Here is a 26,773-nt window from a genome sequence, read left to right on the forward strand (position 1 = left end):
ACTCGGTTTAATCCAGCTTGAAGAATCTTAGAACCAGATTCATGGATGACTCACCATCACAAGATCCCTTCTTGCTACATTTTCATTACGATGGCCGGAACAGTGAACCTCTGCAAAGAACCATCATCCTGGGTGGAAATTCTGACAGTTGTAGAACCAAAGGATCTGGAAAGAGAGAGAGAAGTAGCAAATGAAGATAAAAAAAATACGTGTCCCAGGATAATGTTACAGGATCCAATCTGGGTTGGTCACAGGAACCAAAGTTTTATTTTTCCAAGCTTTCAGACTCGTTCTGGAACCCATCCCCAAGGAACTTCTTTCTTTCCAGAATGTGTGCCCTGGGCTGTTCTGTGTGTTGTATTTGGAATGGAATAGAATAGAATAGAATAGAATAGAATAGAATAGAATAGAATAGAATAGAAGAAATAACAGAGTTGGAAAGGACTTTGAGGTTTTCTAATCTAACCCCCTGCTCAGGCAGGAAATCCTATACCAGTGATGGCGAACCTTTTAGAGACCGAGTGCCCAAACCGCAACCCAAAACCCATTTATTTATCGCAAAGTGCCAGGGCTGCATCAGCATTGTGGTGTCCTCGAGGGGGGGGGGCAGGGAGATGCCTCTGAGTGCCGCCTCTGGCACGCAAAAACTGGGGGTGCAAAAATGGGCCACCGTGCTGCAAGGCGCAAAAATGGCCAACACCGCACTGCAGGGTGCAGATACAAGGCGCTGCATCAGGCAAGAACAGGGCAGGGCTAGTGAGTATCACGCAGCCACTAGCCCTGCCCCATTTGCAGTGCAAAATGCTTCCCCCTCCCTTTTCTTCCAGTCCAACAATGGTTGGTGAGCTCTGCTCTACCACCTCTACTTGAGCTTGCTAGTCGGCCGCTTCGCCTGCTTTGTGCTGGGCGGGGCTCCTGCTCCGGGCGGCGGTGGCAGGTAGTGTGTGTGCCAACAGAGAGGGCTCTGAGTGCCACCTCTGGCACGTGTGCCATAGGTTCACCACCACTGCCCTATACAGAGGTCCCCGACCTCTGATCGGTGGACCAGCACCGGGCGGTGACATGCCAAAACCCGGGCTGCACAAACTAGCAACACAAGAAACCACATCCCCTCCGGTCTGTGGAAAAATCTCTCCCCACAGAACCGGTCCCTGGTGCCTAAAAGATTGGGGGCCTCTGCCCTATATTACTTCAGACAAGTGGCTATCCGATCTTTTCTTTTTAAACCTCCAGTGATGGAGCACCCACAACTTCTGGAAACAAATTGTTCTGCTGATTAATTATTCTCACCATCAGGACATTTCTCCTGACTTCTAGATTTTTCTCTCTCCTTCATTAGTTTCCATCCCTTGCTTCTTGTCCTGCCTTGGAGAATAGATTGACCCCCCCTCTTCTTAGTGGTTCCTGGTTGTATGTAGCTTTTACTTGTTAACTAGGGTGTTGATCATAATAATAATAATAAAGTTGGACGGGACCTTGGAGGTCTCTGGCTATTAAGTCGTTAATTGTTGTTTCCTTGTAACCACATGAACCATATAACCGTATAAATACAATGCGTAGAACAACGCAGCGCACACATTCTGGAGAGAGAAAAGTTCCCTGAGGATGGACTCCAGCACGAGCCAAGAAGCTTGGAAGAACAAACCTTTGCTCCCAGTGACCGACTCAGATTGGATTCTCCAGAAAGAAATACCCACACATTAACCACATGATCACACTCTCTATCCGTAAAAGCTTGGCAATGTGGCCATGTTTATCTGGGAAGATGGACCGGGAAGGGCGCCTCCAGCCCCCGAGAACCTCCTGGATCTCACTGGCCTTTCATAGCCAGATCTGACCATCCTCCTTTCCCTCCCTGCTTATTCGCCAATCCTCCCTTTCTTTGCATGGTCCTCTGGGAGGCTTCCCAGCCCTTGACCCACAAGCGGTTGGGAAGAGGAGCCCGTCGGAGTTCAAGGAAGAGCTGGCAGCCCCGTCTGTGGCTGGCTTGGGCATGCAGCCAAGGCAGCATCTCTGCTTCCCCATCAGCAGTCACCTTTCTCCAAGGGCATAAGGCAGGGCTCTCCAACCTTAGCAACTTTAAGACATGTGGACTTCAGCTCCCAGAATTTTCCAGCCAGCATGAATTCTGGGAACTGAAGTGCTGGCTGAGGAATTCTGGGAGTTGATGTCCACAAGTCTTAAAGTTGCCACGTCTGGAGAGCCCTGCCATAAGGACCCAGCAGAGCCCAGGCACTGCTCCTCCTTGTTTAGGAAGACCGCAGCAATGATTGGAATTGCTGTGTTCCTGAGATACTGTGGATCCCCTGGGCTGATCCCAGCTCTTTTTTATTTTCACTCTTTGTAATTCAAAATTTTTATTACCGTAGTTTATGCAAATACAATATAAAATACAAAAACACAAAAGAAAATATACTCTTCTATGGCTTCATAAATGACTTAGATGAGGGAATAAAAGGGGAACTCATCAAATGTGCAGATGACACTAAGCTGGCAGGAATAGCTAACACCCCAGAAGACAAGTTCAGGATCCAAAAAGGTCCTGACAGACTTGATTAATTGGCCCTATCCAACAAAATGATATTTAATGTGGAGAAAAGCAAGCTTTTACACCTGGGCAGGAAAAACCAAAGGTAGAAGTATAGATTAGGCGAAACCCAGCTCTAAAACAGTAACTGCGAGAGGGACCTTGGAGTCCTAATGGATGATCACTTAAACATGAGCCAGCCGTGTGTGACAGCTGCCAAAAAAGTCAATACTATCCTTGGTTGTGTAAACAGAAGCATAGAATCAAGATCACGCGAAGTATTATTACCACTTTATAAAGCCTTAGTAAGGCCACACCTGGAATACTGCATCCAGTTTTGGTCACCACATTACAAAAAAGATGTTGAGACTTTGGAAAAAGTGCAGAGAAGAGCAACTAAGATGATTAAAGGCCTAGAGACAAAAACATATGAAGAATGGTTGCAGGATTTGGGTATGGCCAGTCTGGAGAAAAGAAGGACTAGGGGGGACATGATAACAGTCTTCCAATATTTGAGAGGCTACCATAAGGAGGGGGGGGGTCAATTTATTTTCCAAAGCACCAGAAGGCAGGACAAGAAACAATGGATGGAAACTAATCAAGGAGAGAAGCAACCTGGAATTAAGGAGAAACTTCCTAACAATGTGAACAATCAACCAGCGGAACAGCTTGCCTCCAGAAGTTGTGGATGCTCCATCACTGGAAGTTTTCAGAAAGAGATTTGACAGCCACTTGTCTGAAATGATATACACCAGGGTCTCCTGCTTGAGCAAGGGGCTGGACTAGAAGACCTCCAAGGTCCCTTCCAGCTCTATTTTGATTGATAATGGAAAAATAAGGGAGGAAAAGGTTAAGAGAAAAGTGTAGGGCAAAGGGAAAAAAGAAGGAAAAAGCCTTGACGTCTGATTCCTTTTGGGGCAGTAGAATAAGATAATAGCATCAAACCTCAACATTGTATTTTTATATAATAATATAAACTAGCCATTTCTGTAACAACAAACCTATTAACCTGCAAAACCCAAGATCCCAGCTCTTTTTAAATCAGCCCAGCTTCATGGCTTCCTGCAGCTCAAAGTTTGCCTGCTGCTGGACACGGGAAGACAGAGACCCAAATAGTTTCTCAACCATGGCAGCTTTAAGGAGGATGGACTTCAACTCCCAGGATTCCCCAAGCAGCAGGCTGGCTGGGGAATTTTGGGAGTTGAAGTCCACTCATCTTAAAGGAGCCATGGTTGAGAATTCTGCCCTACAGCCAAACACCTCCCAGAAACTTCTTTCTTTGATTTGTTAGCTGAAAATGTTGATAACCCATCCAGGATGTTGGGACAGGATGTTTCCCTTGCCAACCACAACTACTGCATAGATTGTTTTATTTTAAATTTTGTATATAGTACGTCAGCCAAAGTTGTAATGGAGTTGGGCAGCTTACAAATTTAAACAAACTTTAAAAACAAACAAATAAATAATACATAAAATTAAGGAAAAAAATTACATTTAAGGAAAAAAATGAAATACCAAGAGTTGGCGAAAAATCAACTTTAGGATGGAAATATTGCAAAACTGCAGCATACATTCTGAATTGTTCCTTTTATTTATTTACAGGGCTTCCAATCGGTCCAATTCTGAGTAGGGTACATTTTCCCAAATCCATTACTCCGGTAAAACAGATATAAAAGAAAATAAACGCAATCAACGCAATATTGCTCCTTGCATAATCAAATGAAAACGAAAACTTCTTCCATTACAATACAAGCCATAGAGAATCTAAACACTAAAACCCAAAGAAACGTGAGCTCAGCCCTGCCTTAAGGGCTCCATGACACAGCCCAGCCTCTACAAACTTTCTGGAAACCAGGGTCAGGGTGTGTTTTTTTGGGGGGGGGATTGTTGTAATTGTGTAACTTCATTCTTTTTTGTTTCTCTAGCCAAGAAAAAAACTTCCAGTGCTTCTCCAAATCTCCAGGCCTGACGTAGTCACCCTCCCTGTCCCTCAATTCCACCCCGTGCCTCCCCCAATCCTCTCACAGGAGCAATGCCTGCCCCCCCCCAAAGTTTGCCCATCAAACTCTTCCTGCCTGGCTGTGGGTTCTAATTCTGGAGAGAGAGGCCTAACAGTTCCTATCCCATGGCCAGGTTTAAACACCTCAGCTATTTTCCTGCTTGTTTTTTTCCAAAGTCCCTCCAATTCTGCCTGAGGCAAATGCTGCAGGGGCTTCTGCCCCCTCCCCTCACTTCCTCATGAAGAGGGGGGGGCGGTCTGGGCACAGGACCTGCTCCCCCAGCCTCATTTTTCCACTGAGACACGAGGCAAGGGATGTGTGGCTGGCCCAGGCTTTGCAAAAGCCAGCAGCAAAAGGCAAAGCCAGGCCCTCCCCTCTTGCTTTGCTGGTCCCCACAGTTCAGGCTTGGCTGGCTGCTCTGCTCAGCCCCCCGTGACCCCCCAAGCCTCCCTCCCCAGGCAAAGACCCTTGCAAAGGTTGCACCACCTTCATTGCTCCTACCCAGTTCTGTTTGTGCAGATATAAATGTTCAAGAGGAAGAAACCAAGCTGTTGGACTTTCCCAAGAGTGAGGACAATTAACCAGTGGAACGACTGGCCTCCAGGAGTTGTGGGTGCTTCAATCAATGGAGCGTTTTAAAGAAGAGATTGGACAACCATTTGAAATGGTCTAGGTCAGGGGTAGGCAACCTTGGTTCTTTTATGACTCATGGACTTCAACTCCCAGAATTCCTGAGCCAGCCATGCTGAGGAGAAAGGGAGAGGCTTTCAAACTGAGCCATGCTGGCTCAGGAATTCTGGGAGTTGAAGTCCACAAGTCATAAAAGAGCCAAGGTTGCCTACCCCTGGTCTAGGAGGCTCACCGCTTAGAACAGGAGGACTTAGGACAGGGGTAGGCCACCTTGGCTCTTTTATGACTCATGGACTTCAACTCCCAGAATTCCTGAGCCAGCCATGCTGAGGAGAAAGGGAGAGGCTTCCAAGCTGAGCCATGTTGGCTCAGGAATTCTGGGAGTTGAAGTCCACAAGTCATAAAAGAGCCAAGGTTGTCTACCCCTGGTCTAGGTTCTCCTACGTGAGCAGGGGGTTGGACTAGAAGACTTCCAAGGCCCCTTCTAACTCTGTTACTCTGAAGATGGGCAAATACAGCCTCCACCCCCTGCCTGAGTGAGACCCAATGCCCGTGGGGGTCTTCTGGTTCCTGGCCGAGAAACTCCACCATGCCCTCCCCACCTCAGACCCCCCCCCCAATGCTCAGAATGCTGACATAGAACTTTTACGAAAAGAAAGTCCTTCTGAATTCAGCAGAAGCCAGAATTTATTTCGGTCACAAAGTTCTTCACTGGAAGAAAATGGCAGACTTCCATATAACCAGGAACGTGCGCATGATAATCAGGGCAGTACATAAATCTTTTCTTCCCGAGGCCCTGGTGAATAAGTTGCAATTCTCAGAGTTCCCAAGAAGTGGGACGGGGAGGCTAGGAACTGATCCGAGCATGGCAGGGGTGTGTTAGGGTGGATAGGGAATTTTAGCAGAAGAGGAAGGAAGCCGTTTGGGGACAGTCCTGGCCTCTCCCTTACGCAACAGGAAGGGAAGCCAGCCTAGAGGACTGGGGCTGGCCTCTCCTGGCCACGTTGTGCCCCCTCAGTGGTCTGGGGGAGAGGGGGGAAATCTGACCCCTTTTCCCTGGGGAGGACAAGAGCTGGGAAGGGCTGCCCTTTGTTCCTCCCGAATCGCCTCCCTTGGCTGAGCTTCCTTGGGGTAGGCAGAGGGCTCTGTCTGAATGCGGTTGTGGGGGCTCCATCACTGGGGGTTTTCAAGAAGAGACTGCATAGCGCCATTTGTCCAGAATGAGAGAGGATCTCCTGCTTGGACAGAATGTTGGACTTCCAAGGTCCCTCCCAACGCGGTTATTCTGTTGTTAATTAATCAATGGGTCGGTTTGTCTTCAGACGTTGTGGATGCTCCATCCCTGGAGGTTTTAAAGAAAAGATTGGGCAGCCATTTGTCTGGAATGATAGAGGTCTCCTGCTTGAGCACGGGGTTGGACTAGAAGATCTCCAGGGTCCCTTCCAACTTTGTCATTCTGTATTCAGACTGCACCCCCCCCCAGAATATCCTTCATCAACCAATGGAATCGTGAAGGACAGCTGCCATTTGGGGGTCTGTCACACCCCAGACCCCCTTTCTAATGGGAAGATAAGAACCCTCCATCTTGTCTTGAAGAGCCTGGCTGGTCAGAGGCCCATGGATAGAGGAGAAGCAGAGGGGGCACCATAAAGCCCCAAGGTTGTTTTTCTTTGGGCAGGGGGAAAAGCAGGAGCAAAATACATATCCAAGTCCTGTTTTTAAGTTTTACTTAATTCCATTTACCATGTTCTAATTTAGGTTTTATAAACAATATTTAAGTTTTGGATAACCTTAATTTCTCTCATTTCGTTATAAAATACTTAACATAACTAGAATAGACATGTTGTTCCAAAATTTACCTTCTTACTTTGTTCACAAATATATTCTATTTCATTTACTAACAAAATATCTTCCATTATCACAAATGTATTTCCATCTAACAATCAAAACTATAATCTAACAATTAATTTTAAATTCCCTTATAAATTTTAATCCTGAATATGAAACCAGTCACTCCAAAAAGCTACCTAGCCCATTAAGTGAATTTTTGAATCCCATTTTTAAATCTAACTCTGGCTTTCTTTTTGTGCCAAGCGGGTTTCCATACCAGTCCTCTGAATCCACTGATGTGTCTCCCTTCATTCGGGAGTGGGAGGGTCTTCTGAGTCCCCCTCCTGCCCTGGCCCTGGGTTCCACCAAACCAAGCATGTCCTGTTACAGAACAAGGGTGGTCCCATGCTCACTGCAGCCCTTCCACCACCTATCCAAGTCTAACCATCTTAAAACATGTTGGCTGGGGGATTCTGGGAGTTGAAGTCCATTCAGCTTAAAGCATGCTGGCTGGGGAATTCTGGGAGTTGAAGTTCACCCATTTTAAAGCATGCTGGCTGGGCATTCTGGGAACCAAAGTCTTCCCATCTTAAAGCAGTCCGGCGAAAGAATTCTGGGAGCTGAAGTTCACCCATCTTAAAGCATGCTATCTGAGGAATTCTGGGAACTGAAGTCCTTACATCTTAAAGCAAGCTGGCTGTGAGATTCTGGGAGTTAGTCCACTTATCTTCAAGTTGCCAAGTTTGATAAACATTGCCTTATGTGAACAGCAGCTGGCAGAGCTTCAACTGTGGCACCACTATCTCCCTGCCAATCCCAGGGCCCGCCTGCTCTTTACACACTCAGCATTCAGCCACAGGGAGGCAAAATCCCCCAGAAACCCTCGCTCAGCACAGCAAAAAGGCCTTGCAACCTTCGGGGGTGGGGGGGTGGGGGATCTTCTGTGTTCACTTGGGCTGATTTAATGCTTAGTCTCCCCTTGGGGCTTCTTCAAGGGCAGGTTTACAGTATCTGGCCCTGTCTAATCTGAGCCCTTTTACAAGCTGTGAGGATTGGAACTGCTAAGTGTAGAACTCTCTCTGTGTGTGTGTGTGTGTGTGTGTGTGTGTGTGTGTGTACATGCACACATGTGTGGTGGTATCCAACTCTGCCAAGATTCAGAATGCCTTAAGTTCTGGACCGTTTGGGTGCAGCATCCACCCAGTTTGATGGACCATTTTGCCCTCCTGTGGAAGAACACGCATAGATTGAAAATTTGCCCCGGTTTTTTTCCCCCCCTATACACTGGACAGAGCAAAGGTGCTGTTTGCTGCAATTTCTCCATCCTTCCCTTCTAGACGCTTCTTAGTATTAAGCACAGCATTCTTTCCCCTCCCGCCCTGCCATTCCTCACTGCAGTTTGGCAAACAATCAGTCGAGATAAATTATGACTCTGCAAGAAGTAAACATTAGCAAGGCGGATAACTTGGGAATGAAACTTCAGGCACCAGAAAGCAACCCCAGATGGAATTCCTGATCAAGAAGGCTGCAGAAAAGTGCCAACCAGCCTCTGAACACCTTCAACTCGGAAATAGGGAAGTGGGGGTGGGGGGGGAGGTCTGCAAGGGAGCCAAGGCCCAAACTTTGCAAAAGTGACCTCCCCCAAACTCTTCTGGATACCCCCAAGCTGCTGGAAACCCAAAGGGGTCAGACCTCTTGCCCACCAGAGCTGACCTCCAACAAAAAACAAAGAAGGCCACACTTGGGACACTGCATCCAGTTTTGGTCACCGCATTACAAAAAAGATGTCGAGACTTTGGAAAAAGAAGAAGAAAGAAAAGCAACTAAGATGATGAAGGGCCTGGAGAATAAAACGTATGAAGAATGGTTGCAGAAATTGTATATGTCTAGTTAGGAGGATACTGACTTTTCTACAGTGTCCTACCTATGTTTCCTGGTAAAATATATGGGAAAAACCTATTTGGGAAAATTCCACTTAGGGTTAGGGTTAGGTCACCATGAACTTGGAGAGCAAAATGGACATTACCAAAAAACTCGGGATGCTTGGGTATGGTTAGGAAGGTGCAGATTTTTGTAGTCTGCCCTATATATGTTTCCTGGTAAAATATATGGAAAAATCCTATTTAGGAAAATTCCACTTAGGGTTAGGTCACCATGAAATCATATAGCAAAATGGACATTGCCAAGAAACTCGGAATGCTTGGGAATGGTTAGGAGTGCACTGAGTTTTCTTCGGTGTCCTCCCTATGTTTCCTGGTAAAATATATGGGAAAAGCCTATTTGGGAAAATTTCACTTAGGACTAGGTTTAGAATAGTATGAACTCGGAGAGCAAAATGGACATTGCTAAAAAACTCGGAGTGCTTGGGTATGCTTGGGAATGGTCTGGTTTAATGAAAAGAAGGTCTAGGCGTGACATGATTGCAGGATTCCAATATCTCAGGGTAGTCAAAGTATTCTCCAAAGCACCAGAAGGCAGAACAAGAATCAGTGCATGAAAACTAATCAAGGAGAGCAGCAACTTAGAACTAAGGAGAAACTTCCTGACAGTGAGGACAATTAACCAGTGGAACAGCTTGTCACCAGAAATGGTGGGTGCTCCATCACTGGAGGGTTTTAAGAAGAGACTGGATAGCCATTTGTCTGGAATAGGATTGGATCTCCTGCTTGAGCAGGGGGCTGGACTAGAAGACCTACAAGGTCTCTTCCAGCTGACTAAAAAGAAAATTGGTCCACAAGGTTCTTGCGGTGGTGGCGGTGGGAAAAGACAAGGATATTTGCACATCGGACAGAAAAGTAACAGCCGATTTATCTGCACTGCATAGTTGGTTGACGGAAAATCAATTGAGTTAGTAATGCCAGGTCTTTTGTCCTTGTTACCCACAACTAGCCATCCAGAGCACATAACAGGTTTTGCTGCTCGAGCAGAACAGAAGCAAAAAGTCCTTTGAAGACACCCCCCCCCCCTCCTGTCACTATGGCTGTACAAGGCTGCCCTCTCTGGCTCATCTGCATTTCCTTCCTGGACAACAGAGCAGTTGCAACCCATCAGTCTCCAGTTGTGGCATGTTGGCAGTTGAGACTGCCCAGGTTGGGTAAGACGGCTTTAGGCAACAGCTCTGTCCTGGCTTCTGCACGGGGGGGGGGGGCATTGGTTGGCCATTGGAAAGGCTGGAGGATGCTTTACTGCTCTGCCCTATGGACCCCCTGCTCTACCAAGACCCTGCAAGCAGTCAGGCTTCACCACTTTCCCACTGCGCCAGGAAGACCCTTCCCTGGCCAAGGCTGGCTGCAGAGGGCACTGCAGACCCAGCGTCCACAAAGGAGCTGACCCCCTTCTGCCCTTTACAGAATAACAGAGCTGGAAGGGATCTTGGAAGTCTTCTAATCCATCCCCCTGCTCAAGCAGGCAATCTTATTCCATTCCAAGCAAGTGGCTGTCCAATCTCTTCGTAAAGACTTCCAGTGATGGAGCAGCTACAACTTCTGAAGATAAGCCGTCCCACGCATTAATTGTTCTCACTCTTAGGAAGGTTCTCCTTAATTCCAGGTTGCTTCTCTCCTTGATTAGTTTCCAGCCATTGCTTCTTATCTTGTCTTCTGGTGCTTTGGAGAATAGGATGACCCCCTCCTCTTTGGGGCAGCCCCCCAGATATTGGAACACTGGTATTATGTCACCCCTAATTAGCCCAGACACACCTGCTGATTAATTCTGGACTGAAGCCCCCCTCCCTTCTGTCCTGGCTGCATCTCAATCAATCTGCCAGGAGCCACATCTGTCTGTCCGTCCATCCATCCATCCATCCATCCATCCATCCATCCATCCATCCATCCTCCGTTTGCTTTGGGGAAAGTGGAAGGACCATAAATTCTGCTTTTGCAGCATGTGCCAGAGACAGACAGAGATGGAGGCTTTCCTTGGCTTGGCACCATGTCCTCCCCCCAGAATTAGGAGGAAAACTGTCAACAGTTAAAGTAGGAACTGTCTTTTTCCTCCAGATGTTTGGGAACAGAGGGTTCAAAGGATGGAAGAAATAGCAGGAAAGCACTAGAGCTGCCCAGTGAAAAAGACCTTCCTCTCCTTCCCTCAAAGTCCGGCCTAGAGGCAGCTCCTTCTCCCCCCCCCCAAGGATAACGCAGCCCCCCACCAATTGCCTTGGCACCTGGAACTATCACCCAGCTCCCTTGACTGGTTGGGCAGAAGGCTAAACAGCTGCCACAAGCAGAAAGGGCCAGCGAGAGGGGGGTGGCCAACAGCTGCAGCTTCCCCATCTGCCCCCCCCTCAGTCAGCAGCATGGGAGTCCGACCACAAGTAGCTTTCTTTGTGGGGGGGGGATGAATTTTTCCTGCTTCCCTGTCCAATCACGTTCTCTGGAGACACTGGGCTCCCTGCCTTCTTCTGAGGCTGCTTTGAAGCCCAGAGAATTTCAAGGAGTCATGGGAGGGGGTGTCCTGCTCCTGGTCTTTGCAGGGGACCCCTCACCACCAGCTTCTGCACTTCGTTAGTAATTTGTTAACGGACTAAATTAAGAAAACGAGAGGAGACGGAATGAAGCCATTGAGATGCTGTGCACACACACATACACACACACACACAAACACACACACAGAGGCAATGAGAAGCTCGCAAATCTTAGAACAAGTAGTCCTCAATTTACCACAAGTGAGCCCCAGATTTATGTCAGAAGGTCGCAAAAGGAGATCACGTGACTCTGGGACACTGCAACCGTCGTAAATGGGAGTCAGCTGCCAAGCATCCGAATGTAAATCACTTATGGGGGGGGGAGAATGCTGCAAGGGTCATGAAGTGTGAAAGATGGTCATAAGTCACTTTTTTTCAATGTCGTCGTAACTTCAAACGGTCACTAAATGGACTGGTGTAAATCGAGGACTGTCTCTAAGTGGCTGGCAGGACAGGGAAGTGGGGAGGAGAAAGGAAAACTGAGGCGAGGCCCAAAATAGGATTACCAATGTGTTAATCTGCATAAATCTCCGAAGTGTTAATCTGTCAATCCCAACCCTGCATAGTTGCGGCCATATTGCCCAGCTCCAGATGGCCCCCTCCCTCCTCCAAAGGCTTTTGACTTCGTATAACTGCTGAACAAGGATCCTCTTTGTGCCCGAATCAGCCAGAAGAGCTGCTCATTGCCAAGGCTGTTGGAACCCGCTCATCAACCCAGATGCCACGGCACCAAGGGAACAGGGCTTGTCAATGCAATCACAGCCCTGGCTGGGGAATGATGGGACCAGATCTGGCACTTTCCCAGTAACTGCTTTGCTCCTGCAGTCCCACTGTTGCCCTTCAGCCGCTTCTCCATTGCTCTGGGTTTGACTGACTAAAGCCCCCCACCCACTCAGTCCATACTTTGCCCCATTTTCTGCTGCTCACTGCCCTTCTGTCCTCTCCCTAGCCTTTGGGATGGCGGGGGGGGGGATGTCTCCAGAAAAGTCAAGATGGTGTGATCAAAACTCTTGCCAGCTTTTTATTATGGGCATCCCTGAGTATATACCAGGGGTAGGCAACCTTGGCTCTTTTATGACTCGTGGACTTCAACTCCCAGAATTCCTGAGCCAGCCATGCTGAGGGGAAAGGGAGAGGTTTCCAAGCTGAGCCATGTTGGCTCAGGAATTCTGGGAGTCATAAAAGAGCCAAGGTTGCCTACTCCTGGAGGATCCCTTGTCAATCCTGCAACATGATGCTTCTGAACCTTGGTAACTATAAGATGCGTGGACTTCAGTTCCCAGAATTCCCCCCGTCAGCATGCCAAAGTCAAAAAACACTGTATAATGGATGGACGATTCAGCTCTCCAACTTTCCAGTCTCCAGTGTTTGCTTTTATAACATGCTTATGACATTATTTTATATCCTGCTGAAGTGATACTCTGATCCTAAGCAACCATATTAATCTTCATATGTCTAAAGCAGGGGTGTCCAACCAGGGATGTCCGACCTTGGCAACTTTAAGACTTGTGGACTTCAACTCCCAGAATACCTCAGCCAGCATGACTCAGTGCTAGAAGAGGGTGGGGTTGACATGAACTGGCTCAGGAATTCTGGGAGTTGAAGTCCACGAGTCATAAAAGAGCCAAGGTTGCCTACCCCTGCTATATACCAACCTTCCCTATCCTGGAGCCACATTAAATCCACAGCCTGGACAGAGCCCCAGGTTCACTCTGGCTGCAAAGTGATCTTAAAGTCAAAATGGGCTTCTGTGCAGAGAAGGGGGTGTAGGGTGGTGGTGGTGAGGGGTCCCCTGCAAAGACCAGGAGCAGGACACCCCCTCCCATGACTCCTTGAAATTCTCTGGGCTTCAAAGCAGCCTCAGAAGAAGGCAGGGAGCCCAGTGTCTCCAGCAATGATTCGCTTGGCCACTTCATAGGGGTCTGTGGTTGTAAGTGTTTGTGTGCGTGTGTTTGTGTGCGTGTGCAGTTTTCTATACCAAAGCCCATCAATTCTGCAATCAGAACAAAGATAGGAATATTGGTTCCTCTCACTGACCCCACCCGGTCCAGATTATTTCCAGATGCAACATCTGGGTTTCTGCAAATATTTGGCAGATAGAGGAGTTGGAAGGGGGAAAACTGTCTGAAGCATGTGGGGTCCGGGGAAGGGGAACTGGGTGGGGAGGGAGTGGATAAAATTCACAGCAGGCCAATTCAAATTTGAAGCTACAGAGAGGAACAGCCAATCTGGGCTTAAACAGGCCAATTGGAGAAGTCAAAAGGGACTTTCTCTAATGTCTTTAATATTCTTAAGCTGCCCAGAGACACCTTCAGGGATAATGGACAGCATAAACAACAACAACAGCCAAGAACAAGGCTTGCAGACCAATTCCATTAAAGCAAAATTCAACATGTCAGCAGCAACAGCAAATGTTGCTTACGCAACGAGAAAGATGAAACAGGGGTCACCTTTTGCTGCAGCAAAAATCTCAGACCGATTATCTACAACGTGGTGGTCAAGTTGCCCAAAGCATACACTGGAAGCTTTGCCAGAAGTTTGGGTTCGAATGCAGCAAAAATGACTGGGAACACCAAATCGACAAAGTTCTTGAAGATGAGCAAGTCAAGATCCAGTGGGACAGGCAGAGACCCCTATTGTGGAAAAGATAAAAAGTCTGGTTCATTGATATTGCAAAGCCAGGTGATGCACGAATTGAAGAGAAGCAGCTAGAAAAAATAACAAAATGTTGTGATCTGCAAATTGAAGTTCGGCGACTATTTTGAACTTATTAGACCTGAATATCCTGACTTTGCAAAAAACCACCCTACTCAGAACTGCCTGTAATACTCAGACGTTACTTAACAGCTCCAATCCAGGTCCTTGGTTAGGACTTGACCTGTTAATTTTTTACAAGTCCCAGACTGTGAATCGAATTGAAGATTAAATCTTAAATAATAATAATAATGTAATATTGTAAATAATGCAAATTGAAGTGGAGTGATTATGGGGGAAGAAATAAATGGTTGTACCAATAGTAACAGGAGCATTTGGAGCAATACCCACAGAGCTGCATAGACACATGAGAATTTTGAAATTATTAGACCTGAATATCCTGATTTTGCAAAACAAAACCCACCCTACTCAGAACTTCCTAGTTAACAGCTGTTAGGTCCTTGGTTAGGACTTGAACTGTTAAGTTTTTACCAGTCCCAGGCTATGAATCGAATTGAAGATGAAATAATAATAATTCTTCAACAAAGCTTCCAGGGCAATTGACAAGGCCCCTTTACATATGGAGAAGCACCCTTGGCTCATCCTTCTTAACCCAGTCTGGGTTTATAAGCCCTCCAAAAATGCTGGTCTTTTCTAAGCTTTCAAGTGGCCACACTAGGAGTACTGCATCCAATTTTGATCACCACAATGTAAAAAAGATGTTGAGACTCTAGAGAAGAGCAACAAAGATGATCAGGGGACTGGAGGCTAAAACATATAAGGAACAGTTGCTGAAATTGGGCATGTCTAATGAAGAGAAGGACGAGGGGTGACATGATAGCAGTCTTCCAATATCTCAGGAGCTGCCTGCCACAAAGAAGAGGGAGTCAAGCTATTCTCCAAAACATCTGAAGGCAGGACAAGAAGCAACTAACCCAATAGAGAAGCAACCTAGAACTAAGAAGAAATTTTCTGACAGTGAGAACAACCTGCCTCCAGAAGTGAATGCTCCAAAACTGGAAGTTTTTAAGAAGAGACTAGACATTTTAATATGGGGATGGGACGATCTTCGTGGTCTTCTCCCTCAAGCCCTCTCTTTACACCTCAGAGGAAACTCAGAGTGGTGTAAAAGGTCACAGGTACAACAAGCAGCTCCCTGATCTAATAGAGCAGGGGTCTTCAAACTTGGCCCTTTTATGACTTGTGGACTTCAACTCCCAGAATTCCTCAGCCAGCATGCACGCTGGCTGTGAAATCCTGGGAGTTGAAGTCCACAAGTCATAAAAGGGCCAAGTTTGAAGAGCCCTGTAATAGAGGGAGAGCATCAAGATCACAAGAAGCGATAGCACCACTTTATATCACACTGGTGAGACCACCCTTGGGATGATTGCAGGGGGAGAACGAAAGATTGCAACAGGCAAGGAAGAGAAGGCAATCAGGACTTTTGCTGTCTTTGGCCGGATGCCTCTCTGTCCGCCACAGGCCACCAAGAGTGACTCAGATCAACCTGCACTTTTTGAAAAAGGAGAGAAAGCACACTGGACTCTTCACACAAGCGTCCAGGGGGTTCCAGCCCCTGCGCCAACTCTGGAGGGAAGGCCGAGCACGGTGGTTTCCTCCCTGGCATCTGAAAACCCCAAGGACTTACAGAGGCCTGTGAGCAGAGCAGAGCCAAGTCTGAAGCGTGCGCCTCTTGGAAGGACCCCTGGGCTTCAACTGCAGCAGCTCTAAAGAGGTCCACCATTGGCTGGCCCAACCTGCTTGGAAGTTTGCGACCATCTTCTCTGGCCTGGCAGCAACCAGGGTGTGTTGACCAGGGCGGATGGCCACTGTCGTCAAGCTGGAGGTGTCAGGTGAGCTGGTTCTGCGCCTTAATTATTCAGGTGGGCTTCTTGATGCCCCACCAGGCCTTTGGCTCCAGCCATCTGGGCTGCTTTGACTGATGATGCTGATTCTTGGGACCTTCCATCTGTGGGTTCTTCTGGGAAGGAAGGTGGAGAAGCCGGCCCACTCTTCCCCCCCCCCCCAAAGTCAAGAAGAGAGAAGTATGGGTTGACACATTTCAGTCAGGGTCCTTCAGAGGTCAGCCAGCCCTACCCTGGTGCAGGAAATGTCCTCTGTAGAATTTCTTGATTTCTGCTTAGCAAACTTCACGCTATGCCACTCCATTCCACTTTCCATTTCATTTCACTCCTCTTTACTCCACTCTACTCCACTTTTCACTCCACTCCACTTCACTCTACTCCTTTTCATTTCACTCCACTCTTCACTTTACTTCACTCTACTTCACTTTTAATTTCACTTCACTCTACTCTTCACTCCACACCACTCCACTCCTCCACTTCCTTTCACTCTTTACTCCACTCTACTCCTTTTCACTCCATTTTACTTCAGTCCACTCCACTCTCCTCCACTTTTCATTTCACTCCACTCCTCTTCATTTCATTTCTCTACTTCACTCCACTCCACACCACTCCACTTCATTTACTCCACTATTCCACTTTTCACTCCACTTTGCTTCACTCCATTCCACTTCATTCTACTCCACTTTTCATTTTACTTCACTGTACTCCTTTTTATTTCACTCCACTCTTCACTTCACTTTTCATTTCACTTCATTCTTCACTCTACTTCATTCCACTCCACACCACATTCCACTTCATTTCACTCTTCACTCCACTTTACTTCACTCCACTCCAATTCACTCTTCATTTCACTTCATTCCACTCCACTCCACTCTACTCCACTTTTCATTTCACTTCACTCCCCTCCACTACACTTCACTACTTTTCACTTCACTCCATTCTTTCTAAGTAGTGGATGCAGAACTTAAGAAAAAAACCCTCTGTGGCACATTGTGGGGCGCCCCCCCTCCCCCCATCAGTGGGTTCCCATGGCATCTCCTGGCTCAGCTGCTTCCCATCTGGAGCAGTGCCACAAGCTCTTCTCCTTCAAGGACATGTTAGCCCAGTGTTTCCCAAACTTGACAATTTTAAGGCATGTGGACTTCAACTCCCAAAATTCCACAGCCAGCATTGCTGGCTGTGGAATTCTGGGAGTTGAAGTCCACATGCCTTAAAATTGTCAAGTTTGGGAAACACTGCATTAGCCCAAGCTGCACCACAGGGGCTGCCAGCCTGGGGCCCGGCCACTGCACCGAATCATCTATAGCACCTTCCAGTCTGACTCAAGATGCAATTCCAGAGCAACTGGCTCATATTTATGACGGCTGTGATGTCCCTTTGCTTCTGAAAAGCAAAGTCAAGGTGTAAGCCACTTAACACCCGTGTGACTAATTTAACAGCTGCAGCGATTCACTTAACAACTATGGCAAGAAAGGCCGTAAAATTGGACAAAACTCACTTAACAACTATCTTGCTTAGCAACATAAATTTTGGGCTCAACTGTCGTAAGTCGAGGACTACCTGGTTCTGCTGGTAGCTGCTGGTTCCATATATTGGGTGAATCCAGAAAAAGGCTCCATTGAGGAAACAGGCTTAGCAGGTGGTTTAGGAACATATTCCAGGGAATTAAGAGTTTGAGTTCTCGCCAAAGCCAGGCCGAGCTCTCTGCCTTCCGTTTCGAGGACGCATCTGCTATCAGCAAACTTCCTTTTTAGGAAGGCCCCAGGCATCCTGGCCTTATTCAACATGCTCCCTAGCTCTCTGAGGTTTTAAAAATAATATATCGTACATGGGGATGTTTGGTTATTTCTGCTGTCAACCGGGCATGTTGTTTTACATATTTTCAGCAGTGAACTCATCCCTGTGAAGTGCCTTGAAACCTTAGAAGGCAACATAGCGTGTGAACGGGTGAAGGAGAGAGGCTGCATTCACACACAAAAGGCCTCTTGTGCGGTTCACTCATTTGGGCTTCGGCAAGGGACAGTCTGACGAATCAAGACGAAAACTGTGAGATCAACACTCAACACTGGTTTTTGTGTGTGGCACACAAAGGTTGTTGAACGTGCATTTCATCTGCGTCACAAGTAAAACTCAGGTGCTGTTTCAATTATACCATCTGTTCTTTTTGGACCCCGCCCTGCAGAAATCCTGGTTACGCTCAAGCACCAAGAATGATAGACGAGTTACTTCGGAGGACAGATAATCCTCAACTTACGACAGTTCCCTTAGTGACCGTTCAAACTTACAACGGCACTAAAAAATGGCTTCTGACTGTTTTTCACACTTTGGACCATTGCAGCGTCCCCCAGAGTCACGTGATCAAAATCTGGATGAGAGAAAGATGCTAGATGCAGGTTTTCCGTCCGCATTGATGCTACAACGCTGGCCCGGCTGTGCAGAAGAGATTGGATCATAAATCTACCAAGTGAGTTGGATGCTCAGCCGCAGCAATCTAATCAAGGCTACCCCCCAGTAGCTGAAGGATGTTCTGGGAATCAGGCTTAAAATTCAGCAGCTTCCAAGGCTCAGCCAGCAACCTGTTCAGTCCCTTTGAAGGTTCGGCTCCGGTCTTTCCTTGGAGATCCCCCTCTTTTCTGCCTGCAGAGGGGGGCAAAATTCTTCCTTCCCCCCACGGATAATCCTTCCCTTACAGAAATAACATGTAACATAGAATCACACAGGCCTGGAAGGGACCTTAGAGGTCCTCTAGTCAAGTGATGGCGAACCTTTTAGAGACCAAGTGCCAAAACCGCAACCCAAAACCCACTTGTTTATCACAAAGTGCCAGGGCCGGATCAGCATTGTGGTGTCCTCATGGGGGGGGGGGCAGGGAAGCACTCCGGAGTGTCACCTCTGGCACGCAACCCAGGCCACCATGCTGCAAGGCACAAAAACGGCCGTGCTGTGGGGTGCAGATACAAGGCACTGCAGCATGCAAGAACGGGGCAGGGCTAGTGAGTGTCATGCAGGCACTAGCCCCGCCCCATTTGCAGCAAGTGCGTGCTTGCAGCCCTGTGCACTCATGCATGCATACAAAATGCTCCCCCCTCCCTTTTCTTCCAGGCCACCAATCGACAATGGTTGGTGACCTCTGCTCTACCACCTCTACTCGAGCTTGCTAGTTGGCCACTTCGCCTCCTTTGTGCTGGGCGGGGCTCCTGCTCTGGGCAGCAGTGGTGGCCTGATGCACCCGCTGCTGATGGTGGTGGCGCGTGTGCCAACAGAGAGGGCTCTGAGTGCTGCCTCTGGCACGCGTGCCATAGGTTCGCCACCACTGCTCTAGTCTAACCTGCTGTTCAGAGCAGGAGACCTTATAACACTGCAGGCAAATGGTTGTCCAGTCTCTTCATGAAAACCTCCAGTGATGAAGCACCCACAACTCTGGGAGGCAGGTTGTTCCACTGGTTAATTGTTCTAACTGTCAGGGAGTTTCTCCTTAGTTCTAGGTTCCTTCTCTCCTTGATTAGTTTCCATCCGTTGCTTCTTCTCCTGCTTTCTGGTGCTTTGGAGGATAGCTTGACTCCCTCTTCTTTCTGGCAGCCCCTGAGATACTGGAACGCTGCTATCATGTCTCCTCTATCCTTCTGTTTGTTAGGCTAGACCAAGGGTTCCCAACCAGGGGTGCGAGACGAGATTCCAGGGGGTGCGAAAACTTGGGTTTTCAAAAGTATAGTGTATATGCATAATTTGTTGCCGTTATTTTGAATGTTTGTAAGGGGTGTGAGAATATATCAGAAGTGTTCTAAGGGTGCAAGGTATAGAAAAGGTTGGGAACCACTGGGCTAGGCATACCTAGTTCCCTTAACCCAGTGGTTCTCAACCTTTTTAATGCCATGACCCCCAACTGGTCATAAGACGAGGACTAAACTGGTCGTAAGTCGAGGACTAAACCAGTCATAAGACGAGGACTACCCAACCGCCGTAAGTTGAGGACTTTCCCTGCCCGGGAGCGCCGCGCATGCGTGGTGCCGCCCCTTGTGCCAGCCAAGGCGTAGCTGGCAAGCGGCAAAGACAGAGATGGAGCAGGCCGACCACCGGTTGGGCCACCAGCTGGCCCAGCCCATGGGAGATAAGGCACCCGCCGGAAAAGGGGAAAAATGGCGGACAGCCTTGCTTGGCGACCCCCGTGAAATGGTCGATCGACCCCAAATGGGGTCACGACCCATAGGTTGAGAACCGCTGCCTTAACCATTCATCAGACGATTCAGCCACCCTGAGATCCTGACCTCAATGCCATGGCCAGGCAAGCTCCCCAAGAAAGTCCAGTTGCCTTTTGGAAAAAACACCTTTGGGACAACCACGACCTGGAGGACTGCGAATCTCCATAGTCTGGATCCAGTTTTGGTTGCTACAATATAAAAAAAGACGTTAAGATTCTGGAAAAAGTGCAGAGAAGAGCCACAAAAATGATTAGAGGGCTGAAGGATAAAAGATATGAAGAACAGTTGCAAGATTTGGGTTTGGATAGTAAAGAACGACTAAGGGGGTGTTGATGGCAATATTCCAGATAGCAGTCTTCCAATATTTGGGTGGCTGCTACAATGAAGAGGGAGTCAAGCTATTTTCCAAAGCACCAGAAGGCAGGACAAGAAGCAACAGATGGAAACTAATCAAGGAGAGAAGCAACCTGAAACTAAGGAGAAATTTCCTGACAGTGAGAACAAATTAATCGGTGGAAAAACCCGCCTCCAGAAGTTGTGAATGCTCCAACACTGGAGGTTTTTAATAAGAAACCGGACAGCCACTTGTCTGAAATGACATAGCATCTCCTGCTTGAGCAGGGGGTTGGACTAGAACAGGGCTTTTCAACATTTTCACCCACTGTACCACTTTTAGGATATGGCAATATCCGAGTACCACCAGTCGCCTAGCAAGGTGTCAAAAACTTGATGACAAAAAAAAAAAAGTGATAAAGTACAGGTAGTCCTCGACTTACAACAGTTTGCTTAGTGACTGTTTGAAGTTACAACGGCACTGAAAAAAGTGCCCCCCAAGTCACAGCCAAGCAAGACACCTGCCTACCCAGCGGCACTCTTCCTCCTGTCCGAGGGGGGTGTTTGGTTTTTTTTCCACCCATCTGCTGGGTGGTTGCAGCAGGTTTTGGTTACTTCACATGACCCTGGGACACTGTGACCATCATAAATATGAATCAGTTGCCAAGCATCTGAATGTTAATCACAAGACCCTGGAGATGCTGCAACATTCCAGCTGATTGGCGTGTCTTCTGAGCTCAGCAGAAGCACCAGGATCAGTGCTGCTTTCCAGCTGATTGGTGCTTCCACTGAGCCCTGACAGCCCCGAAGAAGCGCTGATCAGCTGGAAAGTGGCCCTGATCCTGGCACTTCCACTGAGCCCTAATAGCCCTGCAGTTCCAGCCATTTCTCACTCAGGCTTGTGCGGTGCTGCCATCAATTCAGCTCATTCCCCCCCCCCCCACTACCACTTTTCTAGGATGGTCGCGTACCACCTGCCAGGTGCCAATGTACCACAGGTGGTACCCGTACCACTGGTTGAAAAGCCCTGGACTAGAAGACCTCCAAAGTCCCTTCCAGCTCTATTCTGATCGATTGATTGACATTTTCCTAATCTGATGCCCCCTACTCCTTGTTCAGCCTTGTTCCTTGCCTGCCTGGAAAGGCCTCCAAGTCTGGCTTTGCAATCTTCAACAGAAACATTCCACACAGCCAGTGATAATCTTCCCCCTGTTGAAAGTTTGGCACCCCTCCCTCATAGGGGCCTTGCAGGGGCCTCCCGTGCTTTTCAATAAGCTTTTCTGTAACCTGAGTAGTCCAGCACTGCCTCCTGGCTCTGCTCCCCTCTCAGCCAAGGTGGCAGGTGGCTGCCTTGCCATCCAATGCAAACAAGCAAAGGCAACCTGCCCACCGCACCCCACCCCAATCTTGGTTTACACAGGTGCCTCTGCTGAAACACAAAGTGAGGTTTTATCTCCTTGGCTGAGGCTCCGCCAGCATCTCCAGCCGCTGCCAGCAAATGGGGAACAGGGACTCGGCTGCAGCTGCTCATCCTGGTTGCTCCCTTCCGACGGGCATAAGAGAGGAGAGAGGGATCCTTCGCTGCCCTGTCCATTTTCCCATCTTTTCTGGGTCAGCTCAGCATTACTGGAGAATCTCCCAAGGGCATCAACGGCGCAAGGCAGCCAAGAGTGCACATATCTCACATTAACTACAGCAATGGGTGTGCCCCCCCCCAATTTTCAAAGCCCAGAGAATCAAGTTTACAAACACCAAGATTACCTCTATAACTGTCTGATTTGGCACAGCAAACAAACCGGACAGCTACAGACTCCAATGGATAGTTAGGACTGCAGAAAAAGCAACTGCAACCAGCCTGCCTTCTATGGAGGACCTGGACATTGTGTGGGTCAGAAGGAGGGCTGAGAAGATCTTGGCAGACCCCTCCCATCCTGGACACAAACTGTTTCAGCTCCTCCCACTGGGATGCCACAACAGGGCATTGCACGCCAAGACAACTAGACACAGAGAAAGGTTCCCCCCCCCCTCGCGCCATTACTCTGCTGAACACCTAATACTCACAGTACTCTCCTAAGTCTATGTATCTTTACCCATGTTGTATCACTGTAGTGTTATCATTATCCTCCTGATCTTTTTTCATCTCCCCTTTCCTACTACTTTCTCCTGTTGGTATCTGTGATTTAACATGGTTGTTGTACCTTATGATTAATGATTGTAACTATGATGTTCCAATATCTCAGGGGCTGCCCCTAAGAAGAGGGAGTCAAGCTATTTTCCAAAGCACCTGAAGGCAGGACAAGAAGCAATGGATGGAAACTAACCAAAGAGAGAGGCAACCTAGAACTAAGGAGAAACTTCCTGACAGTTAGAACAATTAACCAGTGGAACAACCTGCCTCCAGAAACGATGAATGCTCCAATACTGGAAGTTTTTAAGAAGAGACTGGACAGCCATTTGTCGGAAATGGTATAGGGTTTCCTGCCTGGGCAGGGGGTTGAACTAGAAGACCTCCAAGGTCCCTTCCAATTTTATTATTATTTTAGTATCTTTTATTCATTAGACATAAACCTCAATCAACTGAACATTCAAATTGGCTGGCGCTAATGGTTGACACGGGTTGCTACCAGCATCCTAGGTGTATTATTATTATTATTATTATTATTATTATTATTATTATTATTATTACTACTACTACTACTACTACTACTACTACTACTACTACTACTACTATATAGACCTATCACTTTGTTGCTTGTACATACTCTGAGAGTTTCTGCACCGGAGACAAATTCCTTGTGTATCCAATCACATGTAGCCAATAAGGAATATTCTATCTATCCTGCCCTACCCTATTGTATTCTGATTTAACTTTACAGGTAGTCCAAGACGTATGACCACAATAGAGCCCACCATTTCCATTGCTAAGTGAGACAGTTTCTTTGCCCCATTTGCCCAAAGTCACCCAGCCAGCTTTCCTGCCTAAGGCGGGACTAGAACTCCCAATCTCCCAGTTTCTAGCTTTAACCACTAGACCAGATCACCGAAAACCCGTGCGTTGAGCAATCGGGAGAAGTAAAAAAGCCAAGGGTCCGTCCCATGTGGCTCAGTCCGGCGAGGGAGAAGCGGAGCATAACGAAGGATTAGTCACTTGCAACTTTGAGGTTCCGTCTAGGAGTTGGTGGAAGAGCGAAGGACAAATATTTTCCTAATCCAGGGCAATGATCTGGGTGAACACAAAGACCTTCCTCAAAGTTTCCGGCTTGGGGGGGGGGGGAGGATCTGCATTTGCTCTTGCAAAACAGCCTGGCTTAGCAGGATTATGCAGGAAGCCTGGCAAATGGGGAGGGGGGCAGTAGTGGGGAGACCCCACAGGACAGGCAAAAGATAGGGCTGGTCCCGGGGGAGGGGGTGGGGGGGGGAAGCAGACCTCTGCAGCCTAGAAGTTGCCTGTGGAGCCCAAGGCTTATATTGTTGCATCTTTCTGTCTATGGAGATTCTCAGTCATCCAAGTCATGGTTGTCCCCAAGCTGCTTTTGCAGGAGGCAACTGGACTTTCTTGTTTTTCTTTGAAGACGTTTCACTTCTCATCCAAGACGCTTCCTCAGCTCTGATTGGATGGTGGGGAGTGGAAGGATTCATACTCCTTGCAGGCTAGAATGGTGGTCTCCAACCGTGTCCACTTTACCATCTGTTGGCTTCAACTCCCAGAATTCCTCAGCCAGCATGGCTGGCTGAGGAATTCTGGGAGTTGAAGTCCACGAGTCATAAAATGGGACCTCCGGGCTAGAATATGTGGGACAACCATGACCTGGATGACTGAGAATCTCCATAGACATTTAGCTATGCGCTTTGGGATAAATACCCTTTGAATGATGCAGGAGCATGAATAGATTTCCAGAAAACATTGCAGACTACAGGAACTGTTTGCGCTTCAGTTTGAGATGCGGACTCATCCCCAACAGCCTGTGCCCGTCTTCAATGTTGAAGGGTCCTGCAGCCAAAGAGGCTCCACACCCATTTGCACCACTCCGTGTCCGGTCATAAGTGGAGGACTACCTGGAAACTAAGATATCGGAAGAGCGACACACCGATCTACTTAAAAGACAGTTATGACTGAATCTTGATGGGGAGCTCTGCTTTTATTTTTTTAGAGTTATTTATTTGTTAGGTTTTTAATTATTCTTCGGCCCGATCTGATCCCCCTTCCCCCCCCCATGGGGTAAATACACGAGTTTGCCTCTCAGCATTATTCTTTCCTAGATGTTGGGGGGGGAGCCTCCTTCTCCCCCACCAAGTTAGTCTGACAGTGGGACAGAGAAGCAGCCTGCAGGCAGCCGGGCCAGAGGGGGGGGAGGGAGGGGAGAGAAGAGAATGGGGGTCCATGCTGCTGCGTGGCATCTGTGCATTTCATACAGAAGCTGCTCCTCCTTTATCTTCCCTGTAAAACTTTTACGAGGAGCTTTGATGCACCAAGAAGGAAGAGCATGAAAAACTCAGCTTCCTTGTGGAAAAACAGGCTGTCTGGCTCTTTTTCTTTTCTTTTCTTTCTGCTTTTCTTTTTTTTCCTTTCCCCTTCCTTCCTTCCTTCCTTCCTTCCTTCCTTCCTTCTTTCCTTCCTTCCTTCTTTTTGGAAGTCAGCCCCCAAGAGAAGGAAATATTAAAAGGGCAGAAAAATGTATTTCCTCAAAAGGATTTTAAAAGCAGAAACCAACCCTGCCTCCAAGTCTCCAAGCAGAAGCCAGCTCTGTACAAATGCAGATGTAAACCATCAGAAAGGCCCCAGCTAGGAGATCAAGAAGACAAAGACCTAAAATCTGCATACCCCACCCAAACTCTAAGAGTCATTAGCCCACGCACCAGGGAAGCAGGATATGACCTTTGGGACATAATAGGATTAACCTACCACCATCAAGAATATCAGAAAGGCACAGAATACGTGGCACAGGAAATAAAAAGCCTAACACCGGAACAGGAAACTACTCCAAACAAAAGGCTCCAGAGGGTATAAAAACCTACTCCCCACATGTGCTCAGCCCTATTTGTCTCCTCTTTCCTACCAGAACCATCTGGCTCTTCAATAAACTGCAACCTACTTTCGAAAGCAGTCGCCATGTTGTTTATCCGCCCGGCTTGGATGAATCAGGATGAAGACTTTTCCTTCAGCAATTCTTTCTTTCTTTCTTTCTTTCTTTCTTTCTTTCTTTCTTTCTTTCTTTCTTTCTTTCTTTCTTTCTTTCTTTCTTTCTTTCTCTTTCTTTTCTTTTCTTTCTTTCTTTCTTTCTTTCTTTCTTTTTCTCTCTCTCTTTCTTTCTCTTTCTTGATTCCTTCCTCTCCTCTCCTCTCCTCTCTTTTCTTCCCTCTCTTCCTGAAGGTTGAGGGTGATCTCAAGGGCCACAGGGGCCCCTCCCAACCCTGATTCTCTGTGGGAATCGTCCACAGACCCTCCACTTCTACATGGGCAGGAATCCCACTGACAATTTCACCCAGCCCTCTAGAGCAGCTCTGTTATGCAAAGAAGAGAACAATTTATTGCCCTGTCAGAAGGTTTTTCAACACACTCATCAGAAACAGGGTTTTTAACACGCACACAGAGTCTGATCAGTGTCAGGGAAGCATGGAAAAGCCAAGCAGATACACTCAAAGGGTCTTCTTACAGGCTACCAGAGTTGCAGAAAAAAAAAAGGGGGGGGGGGAGAGGAGAGTCTATCTAACTGAAAGATCTGCAAATATTTGCCAGGCGCGACAGGCCTCTGGCATTCTTGTGTGAAGGAAACTGTGCCTCTGGATCAGCAGCAGGAGGATAAAGCTGACAGATCTGGGCAAGAAAAATGAGGGACCCGTGCAGAGGGAGAAGCCAGCACCAGGCATGTCCAGGGGAAAAATTGCTAATCCAAGAGATTAACACAGAGCATCTTCTCAAGCTTGCTGGGCAGCCCAGCCAGTTTTGCAAAAGCTCCTTGGTGCCATCCTGACCAGGAGCTGCTGGCAGGGCGCATGGAGAGGGGGTAGCCGCTATACAAAGAACCCTGCAGATAAACCACGATCTGCCTCCCTCTTATCTGAGATCAACAGCTGGAATTTTGATTGCAAGGTTTCTCCACCAAGTCTTTGGGCTTTCCAAAGACCACTTCATCTGGTTCATTGTGGCTGAGTTAACAACATAGAATATAGAATTAACAGAGTTGGAAGGGACCTGGGAGATCTTCTAGTCCAACCCCTTGCTCAAGCAGGAG

The 26,773-nt window shown here is 47.7% G+C and overlaps 1 protein-coding gene across 4 annotated transcripts in view; it reads right to left on the reverse strand.

The window, feature by feature from the left end:
- The window catches only part of IL11RA (interleukin 11 receptor subunit alpha), a 108,332-nt gene that overhangs the window by 57,788 nt on the left and 23,771 nt on the right, over nucleotides 1–26,773 (reverse strand). For 3 of the 4 annotated variants that reach the window (XM_039361467.1, XM_039361469.1, XM_039361471.1), the window contains exon 2: nucleotides 55–165. In XM_039361467.1, the coding sequence (XP_039217401.1) occupies nucleotides 55–57 (3 nt within the window). In that variant the 5' untranslated portion in view covers nucleotides 58–165. Of the gene's footprint in view, nucleotides 1–54; nucleotides 166–13,899; nucleotides 14,078–26,773 lie in introns of those variants that run through there. The other variant, XM_039361468.1, reaches the window with a different exon arrangement.

This window comes from Crotalus tigris, unplaced genomic scaffold, assembly GCF_016545835.1.
Source record: "Crotalus tigris isolate CLP2741 ecotype Arizona unplaced genomic scaffold, ASM1654583v1 scf7180000019276.598803, whole genome shotgun sequence".
Lineage (NCBI taxonomy): Eukaryota > Metazoa > Chordata > Lepidosauria > Squamata > Viperidae > Crotalus > Crotalus tigris.